At 42.9% G+C, this 18852-nt stretch overlaps 1 protein-coding gene across 1 annotated transcript; it reads left to right on the forward strand.

The window, feature by feature from the left end:
* Window positions 1-11656: 11656 nt before the first annotated feature.
* neff1 (neuronal intermediate filament family member 1) lies at window positions 11657-18002 on the forward strand. Its single transcript, XM_058636940.1, has 4 exons — window positions 11657-12498; window positions 13990-14307; window positions 15159-15283; window positions 16203-18002. Exons 1-4 carry the CDS (start codon window positions 11752-11754, stop codon window positions 16522-16524), a joined length of 1512 nt encoding a protein of 503 aa, XP_058492923.1. The 5' UTR covers window positions 11657-11751; the 3' UTR covers window positions 16525-18002.
* Window positions 18003-18852: the final 850 nt, after the last annotated feature.

Raw genomic sequence — 18852 nt, forward strand, 5'->3', positions numbered from 1 at the left:
CGTCCTTGCCTTGATAGCTATTTATTGCTTTTGCAAAAAAAAAAAAGAGAAAAGAGTACACAATTTAATGTAAATAGTTCACAGAAAGATCTCTATGTCTATCAGCAAATGTATTTATTAGATATTTGGAATATATAGATTAATATAAATATATATATATACATATATATATATATATACAAACAAAAATATATTTACTTAGTCATAGCCATGTTCTTCTTGTGAGAGTTTTCTATGTGTAGTTTGTTTGCACAGCCTAGTCAATCTATAAAGTATTTAGAGATGTCTCTTGTGCCTCGAGGTGTTTGTGTCGGCTCATCTTGCCCTTTTTTAAAGGAAGGATAATAGGACAAAAAAAAAGTTTTAAAAATGGGAATTACTTTAAAAAACATAAAAACTAAAAAAGAAGTGAGAGGAGCTGGTGGTCAGGTCCTGGGGGAACCGTAGAAACAGAATGACGTCTCTCTCGGGGTCCTCCGCCGCTCCTGCACCAGTCACTGCTGCATCTCAGTTAAAGCATGAGGAGGTCAGACCAAAAAAAGCAACAAAAGTTTCAAAAAAGGAGAAAAATACAATATATATTCACACTATACATATATATATATGATTGTTTAGTCTATATACATACATATGTATGTATATATATATGTATATGTATATATATACGTATTTATATGTGTATATATATATGTATATATATACATATAAACTGTATATATAAAAATGATTGTTTAGTCTTGCGTGAGGAATGCTGCTTTTTCTTTTTTTCCTTCTTTTAATCAAAACCTTTTCAAACGGGAGAGGAAATGTGTAGCTACGCTATAAAAGAGAAATGTAGGTGTGAGTGGGCACAGTGGGCGCCATCTGTTGGTGCGTGCATGCGTATTCGGTAAGTGCGATTGTGTACGTGTGTGTGTGTGTGAGAGTTTATTTCGTCACTGTCTTCAGAGAGAAATATCTCGGGGTGGTCGAGGGTGGGTGGTTGTAAAGCGATGTTTCTGTTCAGGATTTCTGTTCAGTTGTTTACTGGAAAAATGCAAAAAAAAAAAAAAAGAAAGAACATCCACTCCACAAAGGCTTCATGTATGAAGCGAAGCATTAACGTGCGTCTGCGGGTTGTTTTCATGTTTTCCCTCTTTGTTCCATCCAAAGCTGTCTTAGCAAACCACACATGTACTGTATCCATGTGTGTGTGTTTCATGTATGTGTGAGTTCGACTCCCTCCTCCTCCACGTGTTGTGTTGGCCTCCATGGTGCAGGTGAGGGCTGTGTGTGTCTGATTTATAGACTGTATTTAAAAAAAAAAAAAAGAATGGACGTAGTCTTTCTATTTGTAAGTGGGATGGAACTAGCAGTCGCCCACAAAAATAAGATAATAAGCTTCTACTCCTCCCACTTTTAATTCTAACGTCTGTAAACATTTTCCTGAGGAGTTAATGGATTCACTCACTAGTTTCAGGCGTTCATAATGACTTCATGAAGTCAGTTTTGTACATTGTGCTCCAGCTTTGAGGAAACTTCTTTTAATTATTTAAAAATAAAACATTCAGGCGGATTAATCAATGAATTAAGTGGTTATATAAATGAGTTAATTTAGTAGATAAATCATCAGAAACTGACCTGGTGTTGAAGTACAAATTCTGAGGTTTGTTTTGTGTGCATTTGTTGAGCGGTCTATGGTCTGATCACACACATACCTCCCTTTTCCCTCCCCAAACTCTCCCGGACAAAATCCCTGGTGCTCTCAAACATCTGCCTTGAGAAGCAGGTGTGGAATCTCTCTCAAAGAACAAGATGACATACGGTCAGACCAGTTGTTTAAGCTATAGGTTTCAGCATCAGGGGAAACTCGTGATCATGTGTATATTTTGGTTTTTGCACATTTTGTCCCTGCATTATACAAAATGGCTAACAATGCCTTAAAACAGACACAAAGGTATGACCCACATGTTTTAAGTGTATGTGGTCTGTGCGCATGCACGTGACAAAGGTCAGTCCTTTTGGTGATGATGGTCTCAGATGTGGTGCTTTCACAAACACACACTTCGCGTCATCGCTCCATGGACGTCGTCGCCATCGTCGCCTTTCTCCTCAGAAAGGGCCAAATGTCTGTTGAAGCTATTACTATTCAAGGTGGACATTTTGTGCACTTACTTTTTAAGGAATTGGAGAATTTGGACACCAAATCACTTGAAATGTGCGGAAGAAGAAAAAAACACTAACTTTGGAAACCAATTATGGAGCAGCAGTTTATATTTGCCAGTGATGTTAAAGGAATAAAACATTTGAAACCCTTGTTTACCTACCTATCAGCTCGTCATTGTCTTTATTTGTCATTCATGACATCAACGACGCCTGCGCTGTCATTATGTTGCAAGAACAACTGAAGGCTTTTTACCAAGGAAACTAGCACAACACTTAGTCATACAATGAATAATTTCATTATTGAGGAGGTTTTTTGCACCGCACATGAAATAGAGCCTCCACGGGAGCTAGATGCCTCGCCAGTAATCTGCAGGCCAAATCCCAGGTTTTAATGATCGCGGCCATCTGACGGCAGCTCCATAACCAACACACACGCACATAAAGCCAGAGAATGAGATGAAAGTGGGGGATGGGCGTTGTGAAAAGCATCCCCGCATCCCCGCATCCCCTTCTGGAGCTGTGTGACTGCTGAGGGGGATGGAGAGCTCTGAAACTCCTTGTCTCCTTGATTATCATTTCACCGGCCACTTTATTAGGTACACAGGACACTCGCGGTGGGGTCAACTGCTGCTGGAGCTCACCTGCTTTGAGGTTTGACGTGTTGATCTTTTGCATACCATGGTCTACTTTTTCCCCGTGTGCTCTGACAATGAAGAGCTGCTGCTCAATGGATATTTTCTCCTGTTGGACCGTTCTCTCTAAACGCTAAGATTCCATCTGGTATCAACAACCTGACTATGTTTAAAAGAGAAAATGACACAAATCACATTTCAGCCTTGACCGTGTACAAATGTGTTAAGTTGATGCGATGTGATTGGCTGATTAGATATTTTGACACCACAGAACTGTCTCTCAGTATCAACCTTATTTTTATATTGCAGCAGTAACTAAAGGCTCTGACTTCCTGTGAATGTGTGGCACTTCCTGTTTCTGTTTCCTCCATGAATCGGCAAAACAAAGCGAATCTATCTATCTATCTATCTATCTATCTATCTCGTGCATGTTGGTGTGTGGATGTCACGTCAGGGAGGTTATTGTTCAGTCACGTCCGTCTGTGAAGCACTTTACATAAAAGCAAAAACTAACAGACACACCTTACATTTAATCTGCACATGAAACAGGAGACAGGCGCTTCAGTGGCCCACACATGTGTGTTGACTTAACCTGGCTGCTGTTTTTGTGCTGTGTGTGAGTCTAGGTGTGGTTTGCCTGTCACAGGGTCACAGGGTCACAGGGTCACCTCGACACATCCTCACCCTCCAGATTAGTCAAACAGTTTATCCAGGCCCTGCACACCCAGCTTACTTTGACCTGCTCCTGCTAGGATTGCCCTGACCTATCACCCACCCACACACACACACACACGTTTGTGCAGCATTTGTAGTGAGGACACCCATAGACATAATTCATTCCCTAACCCCAATCCTCAATAGAACCAGTTAATGCGGAACCCTAACCTTAACCCAACCAAAATACTGATCTCAGCCCTTATCCAGCTCCTCAGGAATGAGGTTCTGCCTCATTGAGACCAGGTTTTGGTCTCAATGAGGGCTACTGGTACTGAAAGACCAGTGATTATGCAAGAAAGGAAGCATAAATACAAGAACACACACATAGACACACTGCAGACAGACTGGGTTAGCAACCCCCCCACCTACATGACACACACACACACATGTGTGCGCCATGGCAACGCATAACAACACAAACCCTTTGTTTGAGCACACAGACAGACAATCTTAGTGCTTAATCCTCCACGTCATGAGGAGCTGGAGACGCTGCCAGCTGAGCAGACATAGGACAAAAGGCGGGCTCCACGCGAGACAGGTCACCTGTCCATCACAGGACATACACACAACACCCATATCTGTGTCCAGGTCCAGTGCCAGATGAGGTCAAATAATATTAACATTCAGAACAAACCATAGAGATTAAATAAAGATACATACGATACGATACTTACGGGAACGCAATTAATGCCCTTTTTCCATAAGCCTAAGAACGGCTCAATATCAACATTGGATGCCAATGGACATATATTAACATATTATCTTGAGGGCCGAATAAAGTTGTATGGCAGGCCGGCTGTGGCCCCCAGGCCTTGAGTTTGACACGTGTGATTTAGAGTGTCCAATTAACCTCTGCATGTTTTTGGACTGGTCCTGCAATGGGCTGGTGCTGTGGAGGATAGAGTAGAAGATGGATGGAAATTCATTGTGATGGTGTACAGAGGCAAAATAACAACATAAGTGTTGACAGTGTTTTTCTCTTAAGGCTTCAGCCACATTATTTCCTGAGAAACAGCAAAAATAAGGATACCATTGTTGGGGTGCAAGCGCATTTATTTCCCCATCCAGTAGAATTTCAGGTTCATTATCTCCAGTGTGAATAGAGAATCCCAGTTTGTCCTTCCCGGAGTCTCACAGGTGAGTCTCACCTGAGACATAATGTCAGTGCAGGAAGTGGCTGAGTGGCGACAGACGTACGTTGGCGAGATCAAGGGACGCAGTGTGTGCTTTGCATGCGTATGTGGTTACATATGCAAACAGACGGAGGAGATGATCTGCATGTGAGAGAGAGGGATCTCATGGGAGCCGAGTGAAAGAGCAGAGCACATCAGACGAGATCAGTGCGGTCTGTAGGTGACACGTACTCGCGCTCTTCAAGGAAAACCTAGTGCTCGTCGTGAACACCTGGCAAATCAAAGCATCAAAGGAGAATGAGTTTCAAAGCAGCAGAGAGAGTAGTGTGTGTGTGTGTGTGTGTGTATTCCTCATGTTGTGAGGACCTAAATCTGTTCACATTATGGGGATTAAAAAGCAATGTAAATGACATTTAAGGTAAAATTGTGTTAAGGTTAGAGTAAGTCTCCAGGAAATGAATGTAAGTCAATGTAATGTCCTCTGAAGTCATGAAAACCAGACTGTGTGTGTGTGTGTGTTCTTGTATGGGTATCTGTGTGAGGCTCATCCTCAATCTGTCACCCCTTGAAATGGCTTTATTGACTTGGTTTTAGGGATATACTGGGTTTAGTGGGTTTTTCGTGTGTGTGAGAGTCGAGATGGATCCTGGGAGATGATTGGTCCGGTGAAGGAGGTTCTGGTATGAGAGGCCTGATCGTCCCAGCTGCACTAGATGTCCTTGAACTGTCCACAGCCAGGCTGAACGTGATTTTAATAAACCTTTAATAAAAGGGTTTGTTTGGTGTGGTTTCTTGGGCTTTTGGGAAGAGTATGTCTCCTTATTCTTGTTGTGATCAGGTTTTCCCTCACAATTTTCCCTCACTATGAATGCTGCATGGGGAATTGTCTTGCTTAAGGGGACAAAAAGCAAGTCCCCATAATGTAAAATATAACATTTTAAGGTGAAGACATGTTGTATGGTTAGGATGAGGTTAAGGTTAGGGTTAGGCCAGTACTAGTTATAGTTACTGAGTGTGTGTTGGCTGTAATGGGGATGCCTTTATACCTGGAGGGTCAAACTAATTTTAGTTCATGGCCACAGTTTGATCTCAGGTGGGCCGGACCAGTAAAACAATAATATAATAACCTTTGAACAACAAGAACTCTGACATGTTTTCCTTTGTTTTACGTTTAATGAAGTATCTTTTTACAAAACCTGAAAATAAGTGCAATTTTAACAATATTATGCCTAAGTTGACCATTTTCACATCACACTGGATCTTTAAAGGCACAAACATTTAGTCACAGGTATCTGGAATTAAAAAATATACTGTAACCCACATGGTCATTTAGAAGTGGTTACCATGCCTCACCACAAGGGGGCGCACCATCCCTTTACCCACTGTCAAGTGCGTGCCCTCTCTCTGACCTGAGACCCCATTAGTGAACATCGGTATAAAATATAACTTAAAGGTCGAAAACCCATGATTTATCATCTCAAAGCAGTGTGTAATAAGTCTTTCGCTTATTAGGTACGAGTCTTGTCTTTTATGTTGGATAAGATAAGCTGTTTCACCGTTTGAGCCCAATGAGAGAACTCCGGTAAGCATAGCATGGCTACAGGCTTAGAGGCTAAGCCTCGTTGTTAGTTTGTGATGTAGTAGTTGTTGTGTGACAAGTCAATGTCTTTCATTGAGTCAATTTTATTAAACCAGTCGGAGCTACATGAATGTTTGAACCCACTGTGGTGCTCTCTGTGTCATTGTGAACAGTGTAAACCTACTCTGAAAAGATCGCTAGCTAAGTTAGCACGATGCTAACGCTATTCGCGAGTGGCGCTACTGCTACGGTGGCTCAGATATTCACTGTAAAAGCTGAAGCTGTTTAAATATTTATTTACGCTTTAAAAAGTTTAAAAATATAAATAGTTATTTATGAATCTTTATAAATACATTTATGTTGAATTATATATTATATATGTGTATATATATGTGTATATATATATATATATATATGTATATGTGTGTGTGTGTGAAAGATATTCAGAGTGAAAAGTGGAGGTAGCGTGATGTCATGTGATTAATAGTAACTGTTATGATTTCTGCACTATATGTGTAGATTGGTTTATTTGCTGGATTACAGATTGATTCAGATTCTGAACCTGTGGAAGCGAGCCAGGAAGGACGATCGATTGGACAGCTCGGTGTGGCCAGCCGTGGGATCCACTCCAGAGAACCTCAGACATCATCTCATTCTGCTCAGTGACACAGATAAGGAAATAATACACAAAAATCTACCTGGGTAGTCATAGGAACAGAACATTGAACGCACATACACAACCCAGAATGTAACTCTTAAATTAAAGAAGGGACACTTATTTCATTTTTCTATTTTATTTTTTATGAAAGAGCTCTTATCTATTGTAGTATTTATTTTTCATGTACTGCAATAAATTACTTGTGTGTGACAATAAATTGTCAAAATTCAACTTTATGTCCCTTATTTGTATATTTTAGGGGTCCAACTCTACGAACCTAGGAAGAGTGTAGATGTCAGCAATGTGTTGCTTCCAGTCAGGCTAAGGGCACTACAATAGTATTTAATGTGTAATTTTAACCAATTCATCCTGCGGGCCAGAACCGGCCCGACAGAGGGTCGAGTAGGCCGTACATTTGACACCCCTGCTTTATCCTGTATGTGTGTAGAAAATAATCTTACTCAATGATCTTATATCAGAATAAACACTGTTTGTAACACCATTCAGTCATGATAGCGTCAGTAATCACTCAGCAGCAATGGTTTTGCTGACAGTCTTTCACTGCTGAATGCAATAAATCCTCAGTGTAATCAATGGAACGACATGAACAGAGGTGGTCGTTCTGCTGGTCCTGAGCAGCTGCACCGAACTGGGAACTGTGTGGAGCAGCGTTTACAGTATTTATGAGTCTGTGAGCTGAGACCACAGTGAGGGGAGTGCGGCTGCGTTGGCAGCAGCGGTGGTTGGGACAGCAGAAGGAGAAAGGTTAGGGTAGCAGGCTGCTGAGGACAGTGTCTCCATGCTATGCTGCAGTCAGTCCCACCTAGGGAGGAGGAGGACATGGTGAATAAATAATATCCTGTGGCTTCTTCAACAGTAACATGGTGACATAGTATTACAGAATGTAAATGTGTGTCTTTCCCTCCACAGCCTCATCCAAACAGCGACAATTATCAAATAAATTGTGTTCTATGATCTATATACACTCACTGACCACTTTATTAGGTACACAGAGTGTTTGATAAGGTGGTAAGAGTGGCACCTAATGACGCAACCACAAGCTATCTTTTTTCTCCCCTCAGAAAACTGGATATTTTAATTGTGTGTGGAAATCTCAGCAGATCAGCAGTTTTCAGCCACAATCAATTAATCACCGTTCTAACTCATGTTTTAACCGTTTTTCTCTTTCTTCTTACACTGTTAAGTTTTACTTCCTGTCCTATGGTTCCTCTGGATTATCTGCTCTTCCCTAATGTGTTTCACCTGTGTTTGAGTCTCCCTGGTTCCTGTTTGTTTGTTTGTTCTCCTATTTTTCTGTTTGTGTTTTACCTTTTGCTGCTTTGTTAGTTAGTTTATTAAATACTCTTTTTTTTGTTTTAATCTGCAAGTTCTCAGTTTTTGTAAATTATAATACTTTTAGTAAGTTATAGAAACCCCCCAGAATGGATCAAAATATAACATATCCATACCAATAATTAAGAAAAAAAGGTAAGAGAAAAATAAACATTATCACTGTGTGTCATTAGAAACATTAAGTATCTTCATGTATGCGTGATATACTGTATACATTGTGTGGCAAATTTGATGTATATTTATTTGCTGCTGCTAAAATTGTGCACCTTTTTGATTTCATGCACTTTGAGTGACACCTGGGCCAAATACGACAAAGTCATTTATTTAAAATGTTGAAGATAAACAATAGTTACAGCTAATACTGCACTAGATGTGTGTGAAGGACAGGTTTGTACAAAACAGTGGAAAACATTGTTAGTACCTCAGATTCTCTTCAGATATACTCTCTTTTGTTATTTTTTTCAGCTCTTTTCACATCTTTTTTTGCTGGTTTTAAATTTGTCACCACCTGCTCCTCACTGGCTGCAGAAAATGTCTGGGTTTGAAAAATGCAGCCCTGCGATCATATTTTCAAAATCGATGAACATCATATGTCAGTCACTCTGACATTTATCTAAATTGTTAGTGAGTTGGCGAGTAAACTCATGTTATAAGAAATGAAAATAAAGTAACTAATAACAACGGGGGTTCATAAGCCATCACCAGTGAGGGAACATATATGATAAAAATCCTCTTTCAAAATGTCTACTGTAATAAAAACATCCCTCCAGCTCCTCTCCTCTGTATGGTGATCAAACAGCGCCCTCTTCCTGTCATTTGTGAGACGTTTCCTGTGAAATCCAACCAGTGGCTTAATTTGCATTCAGACTGCAGAGCACGGCTGTGAGCTGCAGCAGTGTTTTTGTTTGCCGTCATTATTCAGCTGATGTCAGAATGAATGATGGAGGCAAAAGCTGCACATTGCTCACTGTGATGTTGCCGTATAGTTGGCACACTGTGAACCCAGTGTTTGATTGGAAAACCTGGGATTATGACTGAGTCAAACCAGCATTTGATGGAATGTATGAGGGAACACAAGTGAATTAAAGGTGTCGCCTTTCCTCCTGGTTACTATGCAGAAAAATGAGCAGGCTGCAAAAGGCTTGTTCCTGGCAACCTCTCATTTTACTGCTGAGTCACTGGCATCCATCCCACTCAACAGGCTCTGTTGTCTTCAAGAGTTCTCTCTCACACACGCGCACACACTTGAGAGTGTGTGTGTGTGTGTGTGTGTGTGTGTGTGTGTCACTAAGTTAAATCACGTAACAGAAACTTTGAAAGTGAATGATGAGGACAGGTGAATGACGAGGACAGGTGAATGATGAGGACAGGTGAATGACGAGGACAGGTGAATGATGAGGACAGGTGAATTGGCATTAATTAAAGTCCCTGAGTGAGTGAGAAAGTTAAAGCATTTGTGACCTTTGACCCACCTTGACTGATACATTATGTGTGTACATATTTTATTTTGCCAGCACTTTAATTTGTAAAGTTGAGCCTTTAATTAAGAACAATTCATGTGAGGTTTGTGTCACCTCGTCCGTTTTGCACGACACAAGAAAGTAGCTGAGTAACTTTTAAACAAGCTACTGTTTTACTCTAACTTGAGGACATTTGTAGACCAGTTTTTTTTACTTGTACTTAAGTAAAATCTAATCAAAACAGTGGAACTTGTACTCGAGTAGAATATTTCAGTAACTCTTTCCACCTGTGGTGGTGTAGTTGTCTGCATAAATGTTTTTTTTTTTTTTCCTCTCTCTGATTTCTGGCATCAACGCGGCATTTCAGATCGAAAAACTGCTGAAACAGAACTTTCAGACACTTCTCTGTAAACCTGAAATCTTAGATCAGCAGTTTCTGAAACAAACAGACCGGCCTGTCTGGCACCCGCAAACGGGTGCTAGACACGTTCAAAGTCACTTAGATCACCTTTCTTTCTCATTCCGATGCTCACTTTATACACTCTATACCTTATACTAACATAATGAAGTGTGTTTACCTGATATTACCATTTATGTCACAAATATGGTGCTTTATTATTGTCAGAAACAGTATATTAAATACTCATAGTTATACTTATTTGCAACAATGTCATGGAAATTCAACTTTGTAAATACAGTAGAGCATGTTGTTATTATTATTACATTTGTCCATAATGCCAAACACCAGCTCCAGCGTTGTGAAGCCTCACACCAACATGAGGCTGCTGAGGTTATTGTTTACACATGATCATCATGTGTAAACAGCGCCTCCTAATGGCTGATAGGCGTCAATAGTTTTTTAACATGACAAAAAACACAGTCACACAAATCATTCAAGTCTGTTTTCTTTTGGAAAGACTTAAAATTAGACACATGTCACTGATTAGTTTCTAATAGTTAGTAAAGTAATCACATGCACACTGTGAAGTATGTGCCCAGAGTACGTGATAAGTTATGGTCCATGATGATTGAGGATGTTGGCAGCATTCACAAGGTTTGGCCTGGCTCTGTCTGTCTGTCTGTCTGTCTGCTGCTGCTGTACAGGAGGCGCCTGCTCTGGTGTAGTGGGTGATGAGGCTGCAGTTGTGTGGGTGGGCGCTTCTCTCTCTCTCGCTCTCTTTTACAGGGGCGTGGCCCCGCTGCTGCGTGGATCAGCACCAAGGCCAGCGACAGCTGTGCGCAGCACTAAAACGTCACACAGGCCGGACATGACTTTTGTTTTCCCCTCTGCTGAGGAGAGAAATTAGCACATTTGACTGTTAATAACTCACACAGGTGTGATTTAAGTTGTATTTACATTAGGAGTTCGTAGTGCTTCGTCATGTGTGTGTTAACATTCACTCAGGCTGCTACTGCACCACTGATGTTTCCATCTGTGAGCCTGGTGACTCCTTAATGACTCTCATCCTGCATTGTGATATTGCAGAGGTGGATGCAGACTGCAGCACAGCACGGCTCCACTCATCGATCCCATTTGCCTTTTTGCTGGGATGGCAAAGAAAAGCTGCAGCGACAGTGGACAGAGTGGACTGACAGTAACATGAGACAGTCCAGTGTGTGTGTGTGTGTGTGGGGGGGGGGCAATGATATTACGCATCTCATTTTATTAAAATGTGTCTTTATTGTGCCCTAAATACCAAACCCCAAAGGAAACATGACTTAGTGAAAGTGCAGATGCATGAAATGTACAGATTGTAATAGTTTATAATAAAACCAAGAACTTCATCAGGAGTTTGCTGTTGTGTTGACGCATGAGTGAGCCCGTGTGTGTGGAGTGGGTGGAGGATGCTTTCTGCAGAAAATCCAAACAAAAAAAAGAAAAGAAAGAAAAAAAGTCAGGTTTTCCCTCATCTGGTGCTGTTTCTTCGTCACATGATGCGCCCGCGCCGTCTCTATAAAAGCACCTGTCCTGCTCACACAGGACTCGCATCTCACTTTCTCTCTCTTTCTCCCACACACACGCACTCATCCTCACGCACTCCTGAACTCCACTCACTCTCTGTCTCAAGGAAACATGAGTTACTCCAGTGATATTTACACCAGCAGCTCCTATCGGAAGATCTTTGGAGATGCCCCACGCTCCGGCCGCGTGGGTCTCGGTGGCGGCAGCAGCCCGTCCCGCCTGCACCCTGCGGGATACCGCAGCAGCCACCGCAACTATGGTTCCCCCTCCGTGGTGTCCTCCACCTCCTACCGCAGGTCAGCGGCGCCCGGCCGCGTCTACTCCTCCATGGCGGACTCCGGTATGGACCTGAGTCAGTCCACCGCCGTCACCAACGAGCTCAAGATCATCCGCACCAACGAGAAGGAGCAGCTGCAGGGTCTCAACGACCGCTTCGTGTCCTTCATCGAGAAGGTGCACAACCTGGAGCAGCAGAACAAAGTCCTGGAGGCGGAGGTGACTCTGCTGCGCCAGCGCCACAACGAGCCCTCCCGCCTGCACGAGCTCTACGAGCAGGAGATCCGCGAGCTGCGGGCGCGCGTGGAGGAGCTGACGCACGAGAAGAGCCAGATGCACCTGGACTGCGTGCAGATGAACGACACCCTGGAGCGCGTGCGGGAGAAGCTGGATGAGGAGACCAGGATGCGCGAAGAGGCGGAGAACGCGCTGAAGGGTTACCGCAAGGACGTGGACGACGCCACCCTCGCGCGCCTGGAGCTGGAGAAGAAAGTGGAGTCACTGCTGGACGAGATCGCCTTCCTCAGGAAAGTTCACGAGGAGGAGCTGCAGGAGCTGCAGACTTCTCTGCAGGCCTCGCAGGTATGGACCACCTCAGAGGGTCTGCAGGAGCTGCTGCTCCACTGCGGTTTCACTCTGCTCCACTTTTCCATCAATAACCACAACTCAACCATAACATAAAAATTTAAAAAAGGGACTCCAGTAGAAACAATTAGAAGTTTAAAAAAAACAGCCAAAAAGCAGGAGATCCACATCCCTTAAAGTTCCCATATATATGTATATATAAATGTATACATATTCATATTAAATGTTTTTTGTTTTTTTTTAAATACCAAACCAGTTTAAAGCTCCCATTATATTTATTAGTAAAATACACATCTCATCGTTAAATCGTTAATTTAAAGGATTTTTAAAATAAAAATCATGCATACATTATGACACATTCTTTATACACTTCTTTAATTGCTCAGTTAAAATAGAAAAGGATTCACCTTAAAGCTCCCATTTAAAATGTAATAACACTCTGGTATTATAATATTATTTGCTGATTTTTCTCTGAACACACACAACTGATCATAGGGTTTTCCTCATGACCTCAGAGCTGCAGCTTGTTTAATAAAACAACACATTTTATTTTGAAATGAGCTGACAAACACACAAACAAACATCTCTTCATATAGACACAGTGTGTGTGTGTGTGTGTGTGTGTGTGTGTGTGTGTGTGGTGCAGACACTGAGTAAAGAGATTTAAAGCACAGCAGCAGTCCTGATGGCGGAGTGAACACACTGCACCGGATAAATGATGGCACTGCAGTTCCGTTTCAGCACCATGCGCTGTCCCTCCCCCTCCTCCTCCTCGTCACGCCCCCGTGCAAACTTTAACATGGAGTGTATCTCACTCCATGTGTGCTTCTTTTTTTTTGCGCCATAGGTGCAACAGTTGTTTAGATGTCTTCAAACACGGTTGTTATAAACGCAGAGCGTGTGATTTTCTATGTGCTGATGTTTGTATGAGCAGAGGCTGCAGAGGGGCAGGGAGGGAGGGGGGAGGGAGGAGGGGGGTGCGGATAAATCGCGCATAATTCAGGGGTGTGGCCGTCCCAGGATGCAGCAGTCAAGGCCAACTCTCTCAGCTCCACCTTACATTTGATATTACAGGTTACATAAACCTGTACCAACCTTTTTTATTATTATTATTACAATCTGAAAGTTTTGTTCATTGTCCAGGCCATGGATCGTTCTCTGACAGTGCGGTGATATCAGGGGGGGAGTTGTGTGCATTTGAGTGATGGTTGCCGGGCAGATTTCTCCAGGGTTTTTCTCCTCTTCCCTGTACGGGGATTAAGTTGCCATGTAAGCGGCTGAGTCAGCAGTCCACTCATCATCAGTCCATCTGCTGTCCACATCACTGGACCTGCAACTCAGCTCATCTACAATAGATTTATGTTCACACATGCAGACTCTGCACCATGCAGAAACATCTAGAACATCACTAACATCTCCACATAGACATTTAAGACCTGTGTATAGAGTAAAGTTGTGTGTTTCCCTCCTCCCTTTCCTCATGTCCAGGTGTCAGTGGAGATGGACATGAGTAAACCGGACCTGGCTGCGGCGCTGAAGGACATCCGCTCTCAATACGAGACCCTGTCCTCCAGGAACCAGGTCCAGACCGAGGAGTGGTACCGCTCCAAGTTTGCCACCGTGACCGAGTCGGCCGCGCGCAACCAGGACGCCATCAAGCACTCAAAGGAGGAGCTGAGCGAGTACCGCCGCCAGGTGCAGGCTCGCACCCTGGAGATCGAGGCCCTCAGGGGCCACAACGAGGCCCTGGAGAGGCAGATGGCTGAGATGGAGGATCGTCATAACAATGAAATGGGAGAGATGCAGGTATGATAACTGGGACGAGGTGGAGATGAGCTGATGATATGATGTATGAAAAACATAAAATGACCCAAAAACATAATTTTCACTGTGTTTATGTTGTAGATTTGTTCATTTCTTCTTTATTGGAACGGCTGGTTAGGGTTGGCCGATGAATGTATCAACACAAATGTGTTGTTTACACCTCAGTAGTTTCAGTTTTTTTTAATCAATTAGCATGGACATAGTTTTCATAGTTGGCCTCAGAAATGTGATAAATGCTGCAGTCAGTATAACTTTTGTATTTGACAAAATATAACTCTGCAGTGCAGCCACACAATGCAGATCGACTCTAAAATAATACAATTTCTAACTATTTAAGCTTAAGTTTAACTTTTTCAGACGGAACTCAAAAGCAGTCAACCTCTATTAGAGATAAAACATCGGCATCAGACTAATATCAGTGTCTGCAGATACTCAAGGTTGTGTAACATACTGTTTTGTTGTCGTTATTAGTCTCACTCATCAGATTTTTATTGAACCACACATGTAAGCGAGATCTGATCAAGTTACAGCTGAGAACACCGCGTTAAATAATCTCTGTTCACTCGTATAACACAAACAACACAGGCAGGTCCCACAGACATCACACACAAGGATTAGATTCTGCCACAAATCTCACTCTCATCAGTTTAACACAGCGCAGTGGAAACCTGAGATATGTGTTTACAGGAGGTGTATATTTCATATAAAAAAAATCAATCAATGAAACTCTTCAGTGTTTGAGCACAGAAATGTTTTTTTTCTTTGATGTTTGTCTGTCTGACAAAATAATGAGATTTCACCGTGTGTGTGTGTGTGTGTGTGTGTGTGTGTAGGATACCATTCAGCAGCTGGAGGGCGCTCTGCACAGCACCAAAGGGGAAATGTCCCGTCACCTGCGCGAGTACCAGGATCTGCTCAACGTCAAGATGGCGCTGGACATTGAGATCGCCGCCTACAGGTCTGTTACGTTATTATGCCGCGCAAATCACACTCCCATTCCCTTCTTATTTTGACATTTATGGACATTTACTTATATTCTAGTAGACTGTATATCACATAAAGAATGAGTGTAATCTGCAGATTGTAACGAACAAACTCACTGCCCTCACTCACCAGAGAGGAGGTCATTTTTCTTCTTTCTTTCTTCTTCTGGCTGGTTTGTCCGTTAGCATGGCAGCACAAAATGGCGGCCTCTGTATCTATCCTCTGAAACAAGACTAACAACAAGCTTCAGAGATGGAAAAATGGGGGCATAATTGTTCCTGCAGCTCGTGAGTGAGACCATGAAGTCCACAGGAAAATGTCTTAAACAGAGTCGCCCCCTGGTGGTTATTCATTATACTCTTACTTCCTGGTTAGCTTCAACCAGCAAACCAAACAAATTTGTCCGCATTTTGCATACAGTCTGTGGCTTCAACTGATTTTGAAAATGGGTATCATCATTTCCCCTCCCCCCACTGTAACAGGATATATAGTGTGAATATACAATATTATTTTTTTATTTTGTTCTTTTTATTAATCCTCTTCGGGAAATTCCTTCTCTGCATTTAATCCATCCTCTACTAGAAACCTTCCTAGAATGAGGAAGCAGCGGGCAGCCACTGAGCAATGTCCGGGGAGTACCTTGCTCAGGGGCACCCCAGTCCTTGAACCGGCAACCCTCCAGTTACAAGCCAAGTTCCCTTTACACTTGGGCATGTGCTCCCGGAATAGTCTAACTGAGCAACTGTGATGGTGTTTGTAGCAAAGACTGTATATATGTAAATAGACAGTTAATCCCAGAGACATCACGCTCCTCGGGAGAGATTTGCTCGGATTATAAACGTAATGAGACCAGACAAGAGTCGTCATCTCTCTGTCTCTCTCTCTCTGTACAGGAAGTTGCTGGAAGGCGAGGAGTGCCGCCTCAGCTCTGTAGGTGGAGCCATGGTCCATTCAGGCTACTCCGGCTACTCCTACATGTCGGCCCGCTCCTACACCCTGGGAGCGTCCAGGAAATCTGATGCCAAGCCCGAGGAGGAGGAAGAGGAGGTGGATGAGGAGGAGAAGGAGGAAGAGGAGGAAGAGGGAGAAGAGGAGGGAGACGACCAGGAGGAGGGCGAGGATGGGGAAGAGGAGGAGGAGGAAGAGGAGGAGGAGGAGGAGAAGCCAAAGGAGAAGGAGAAGAAGAGTCCCACCGGCAAGAGCAGCAAGAGTTAAACTGCTTGTCTCACCGTCTTCATCATCCTCAATAACACATTCCACATCCCAGCCGTCACTTGTATTGTTCTGGTTACTGTTCACATCATCTCACACACACACACACACACACACGCACACACACGTTCATGTACAGCTATCTTAGTGAGGACACTCATAGACATAATGCATCCCCTAAAGCCCATTACCTTACCTTAACCCTTAACCACAACTAAACCATTAAAGTGAGGACCAGACAGTATGTCCTCACTTCCTGCGCTTTTATCCGGTCCTCACAAAGATGTATGTACAAGCACACACACACACACACACTCTGGATGCCTCACACCTTCTGTGTTGTCGTGTCTCTGTTTTCTCTGTTACTCAGAAGTCGGATTAGTCCAGACGTTTATTAGACGGAGAGCTTTAGACGGGAGTGGATGTATCACAGCGGCACAGTGAGTTTAACTCATCCTCATCCTTTGCAGAGGTCGACAGGATCGAGCGCGACGCCACACAAAAAAACGACACTTTCCTCATACGAGCAACAGCAAATGTGCCATTAACGAAGAATACTCACACTAAGAGCAATCAATAAGTTGAAAGTAACAACGTTTGTCGGCACGCACACTTTAAAGATAAATGCACAGACCATGGAGCATGACAAACAGCCGGTCCAACTTTTACGGTGCTATTTGATTTTTACTTATAAAAGTTGGGGGGGGGGGGTCACCGATCAAAAGCTGCACCAGCGAATCGTCGCGAGCGTCACACAGAGAAGTCCCAGCTTGTGTCTGTACTGTTGCGTAAACCTCACGCGTTGCAGCAGCATGTTTCCTCTCCTTCTTTCCTCCGCTGCTTTCTGTCCGCCGCCACTCCAACTCTTCATCTCATCCCACCGCGACAAAAAGAAATGTACCGCTGACCATTCAAGCCCTCTGTTTCCACGTTCCTCACAGCCCTGCAATAAAAGCAGCTCCGAGAAACAGCGTACTGCTGTTTTATTTATCTCTCAGTTGCTTGGAAGGAGGAGCAGCTTCTCCACGACGAAGTGCATCTTTGGGAATGAAAAGTGTTGAGTTTAAATTGCTGCTATATATGTATTTGGGAATATTAATGATCCCCCCTGTGATTGATTCATTTGTCAAGGAACGTATTCGCCACCTCATGTGTTGAACAGTTAGAACTCCTTTACCCTTCATTTATTCAAAGAAAACCTCCCTTTTTCCCCCCCTCCCCTGCGTCCTCACACAAACGTGGTGGTGCTTTTGTTTTTACTTTTTTGCTCGAAATAGGACAGGAGGTGGAGGTGAGCGTAGGCTGTCGGTGTCAGGCAGCTGACGCTGACACTGAGAGCTCTCGGCTCAGACTGCGTGTGGCAGGTGAGGCAGATGCTGCCGGGGTCATGGTTAAACGCTGCAGAGTCGCATTTAAGGGCTATTTTCACTCTAACTCCTTGCATCACTGTTGTTCATTATCTCCCCCTCCCCCCCCCCCCCGCCCCTGCATGGCCTGACTCTTGGAGCTTGATTATTTTATGGATGGGATAGATTTTTGCTTGTCGTGTGTTCAATTTAAAAAAAAAAGAAAAAGAAAAAAGATGAAAAAACTTGCCTTAATCATGACTTGGAGTTAAAATATACACGTTTTCACCTGCATCTCACTTGTTTCTGGGGAGGCTGAGGAGTGTGTACTCTTTCCAGACTGCTATACAACTGTGACTGTGTATGTGCTGCGACCTCATGCAGTCATATTCCTCTCAAAGCCAAATAAAACATTTAATAACCAAACTCTGTGTCTTCAGTGCCGTGCAATACTGTATGACTTCAACTTTCCAATTGGTATTGCAAGTATTATGTAATATTCCGCTGCTATACTGACCAGATCATATGAAAACACCTATGTTTTCAAGTATTTAGTGCTACTGTTAACTCACAGAGCATTTTTCCAGGACGATGTTTAAACAGAGGCTATAAGAATGTGCAACATAGAGTGTCTTATATCCTTTTTTTCAGCACAACCTAGACAATCTGATGAAATAAAAAGAAAATTTTCACCAACTATATAAACACAAAAAGTACTCCAAATGTTTAAAATCGGGTTGAATTTGTGAAATTTGGAAATACGTCACAGTTCAAAGTTCACTTGGCTCGTCTTTATCAACAAAAAGAAAAGAAAAAGGCCTCATTTTGTTCTGCACAATTATGAGTGCAACTTTGACTCAACAACATATAAGAAGACAAGAAAACCCCACAATTTTTAATGTGCCAATCTCAACCGACATAGGCGGGGTCACACCCTGTCCAATTTGCCTAATCTGCAAATCTGAGGAGGAAGCCGGAGAACCCG

This window comes from Solea solea, chromosome 8 (assembly GCF_958295425.1).
Source record: "Solea solea chromosome 8, fSolSol10.1, whole genome shotgun sequence".
Lineage (NCBI taxonomy): Eukaryota > Metazoa > Chordata > Actinopteri > Pleuronectiformes > Soleidae > Solea > Solea solea.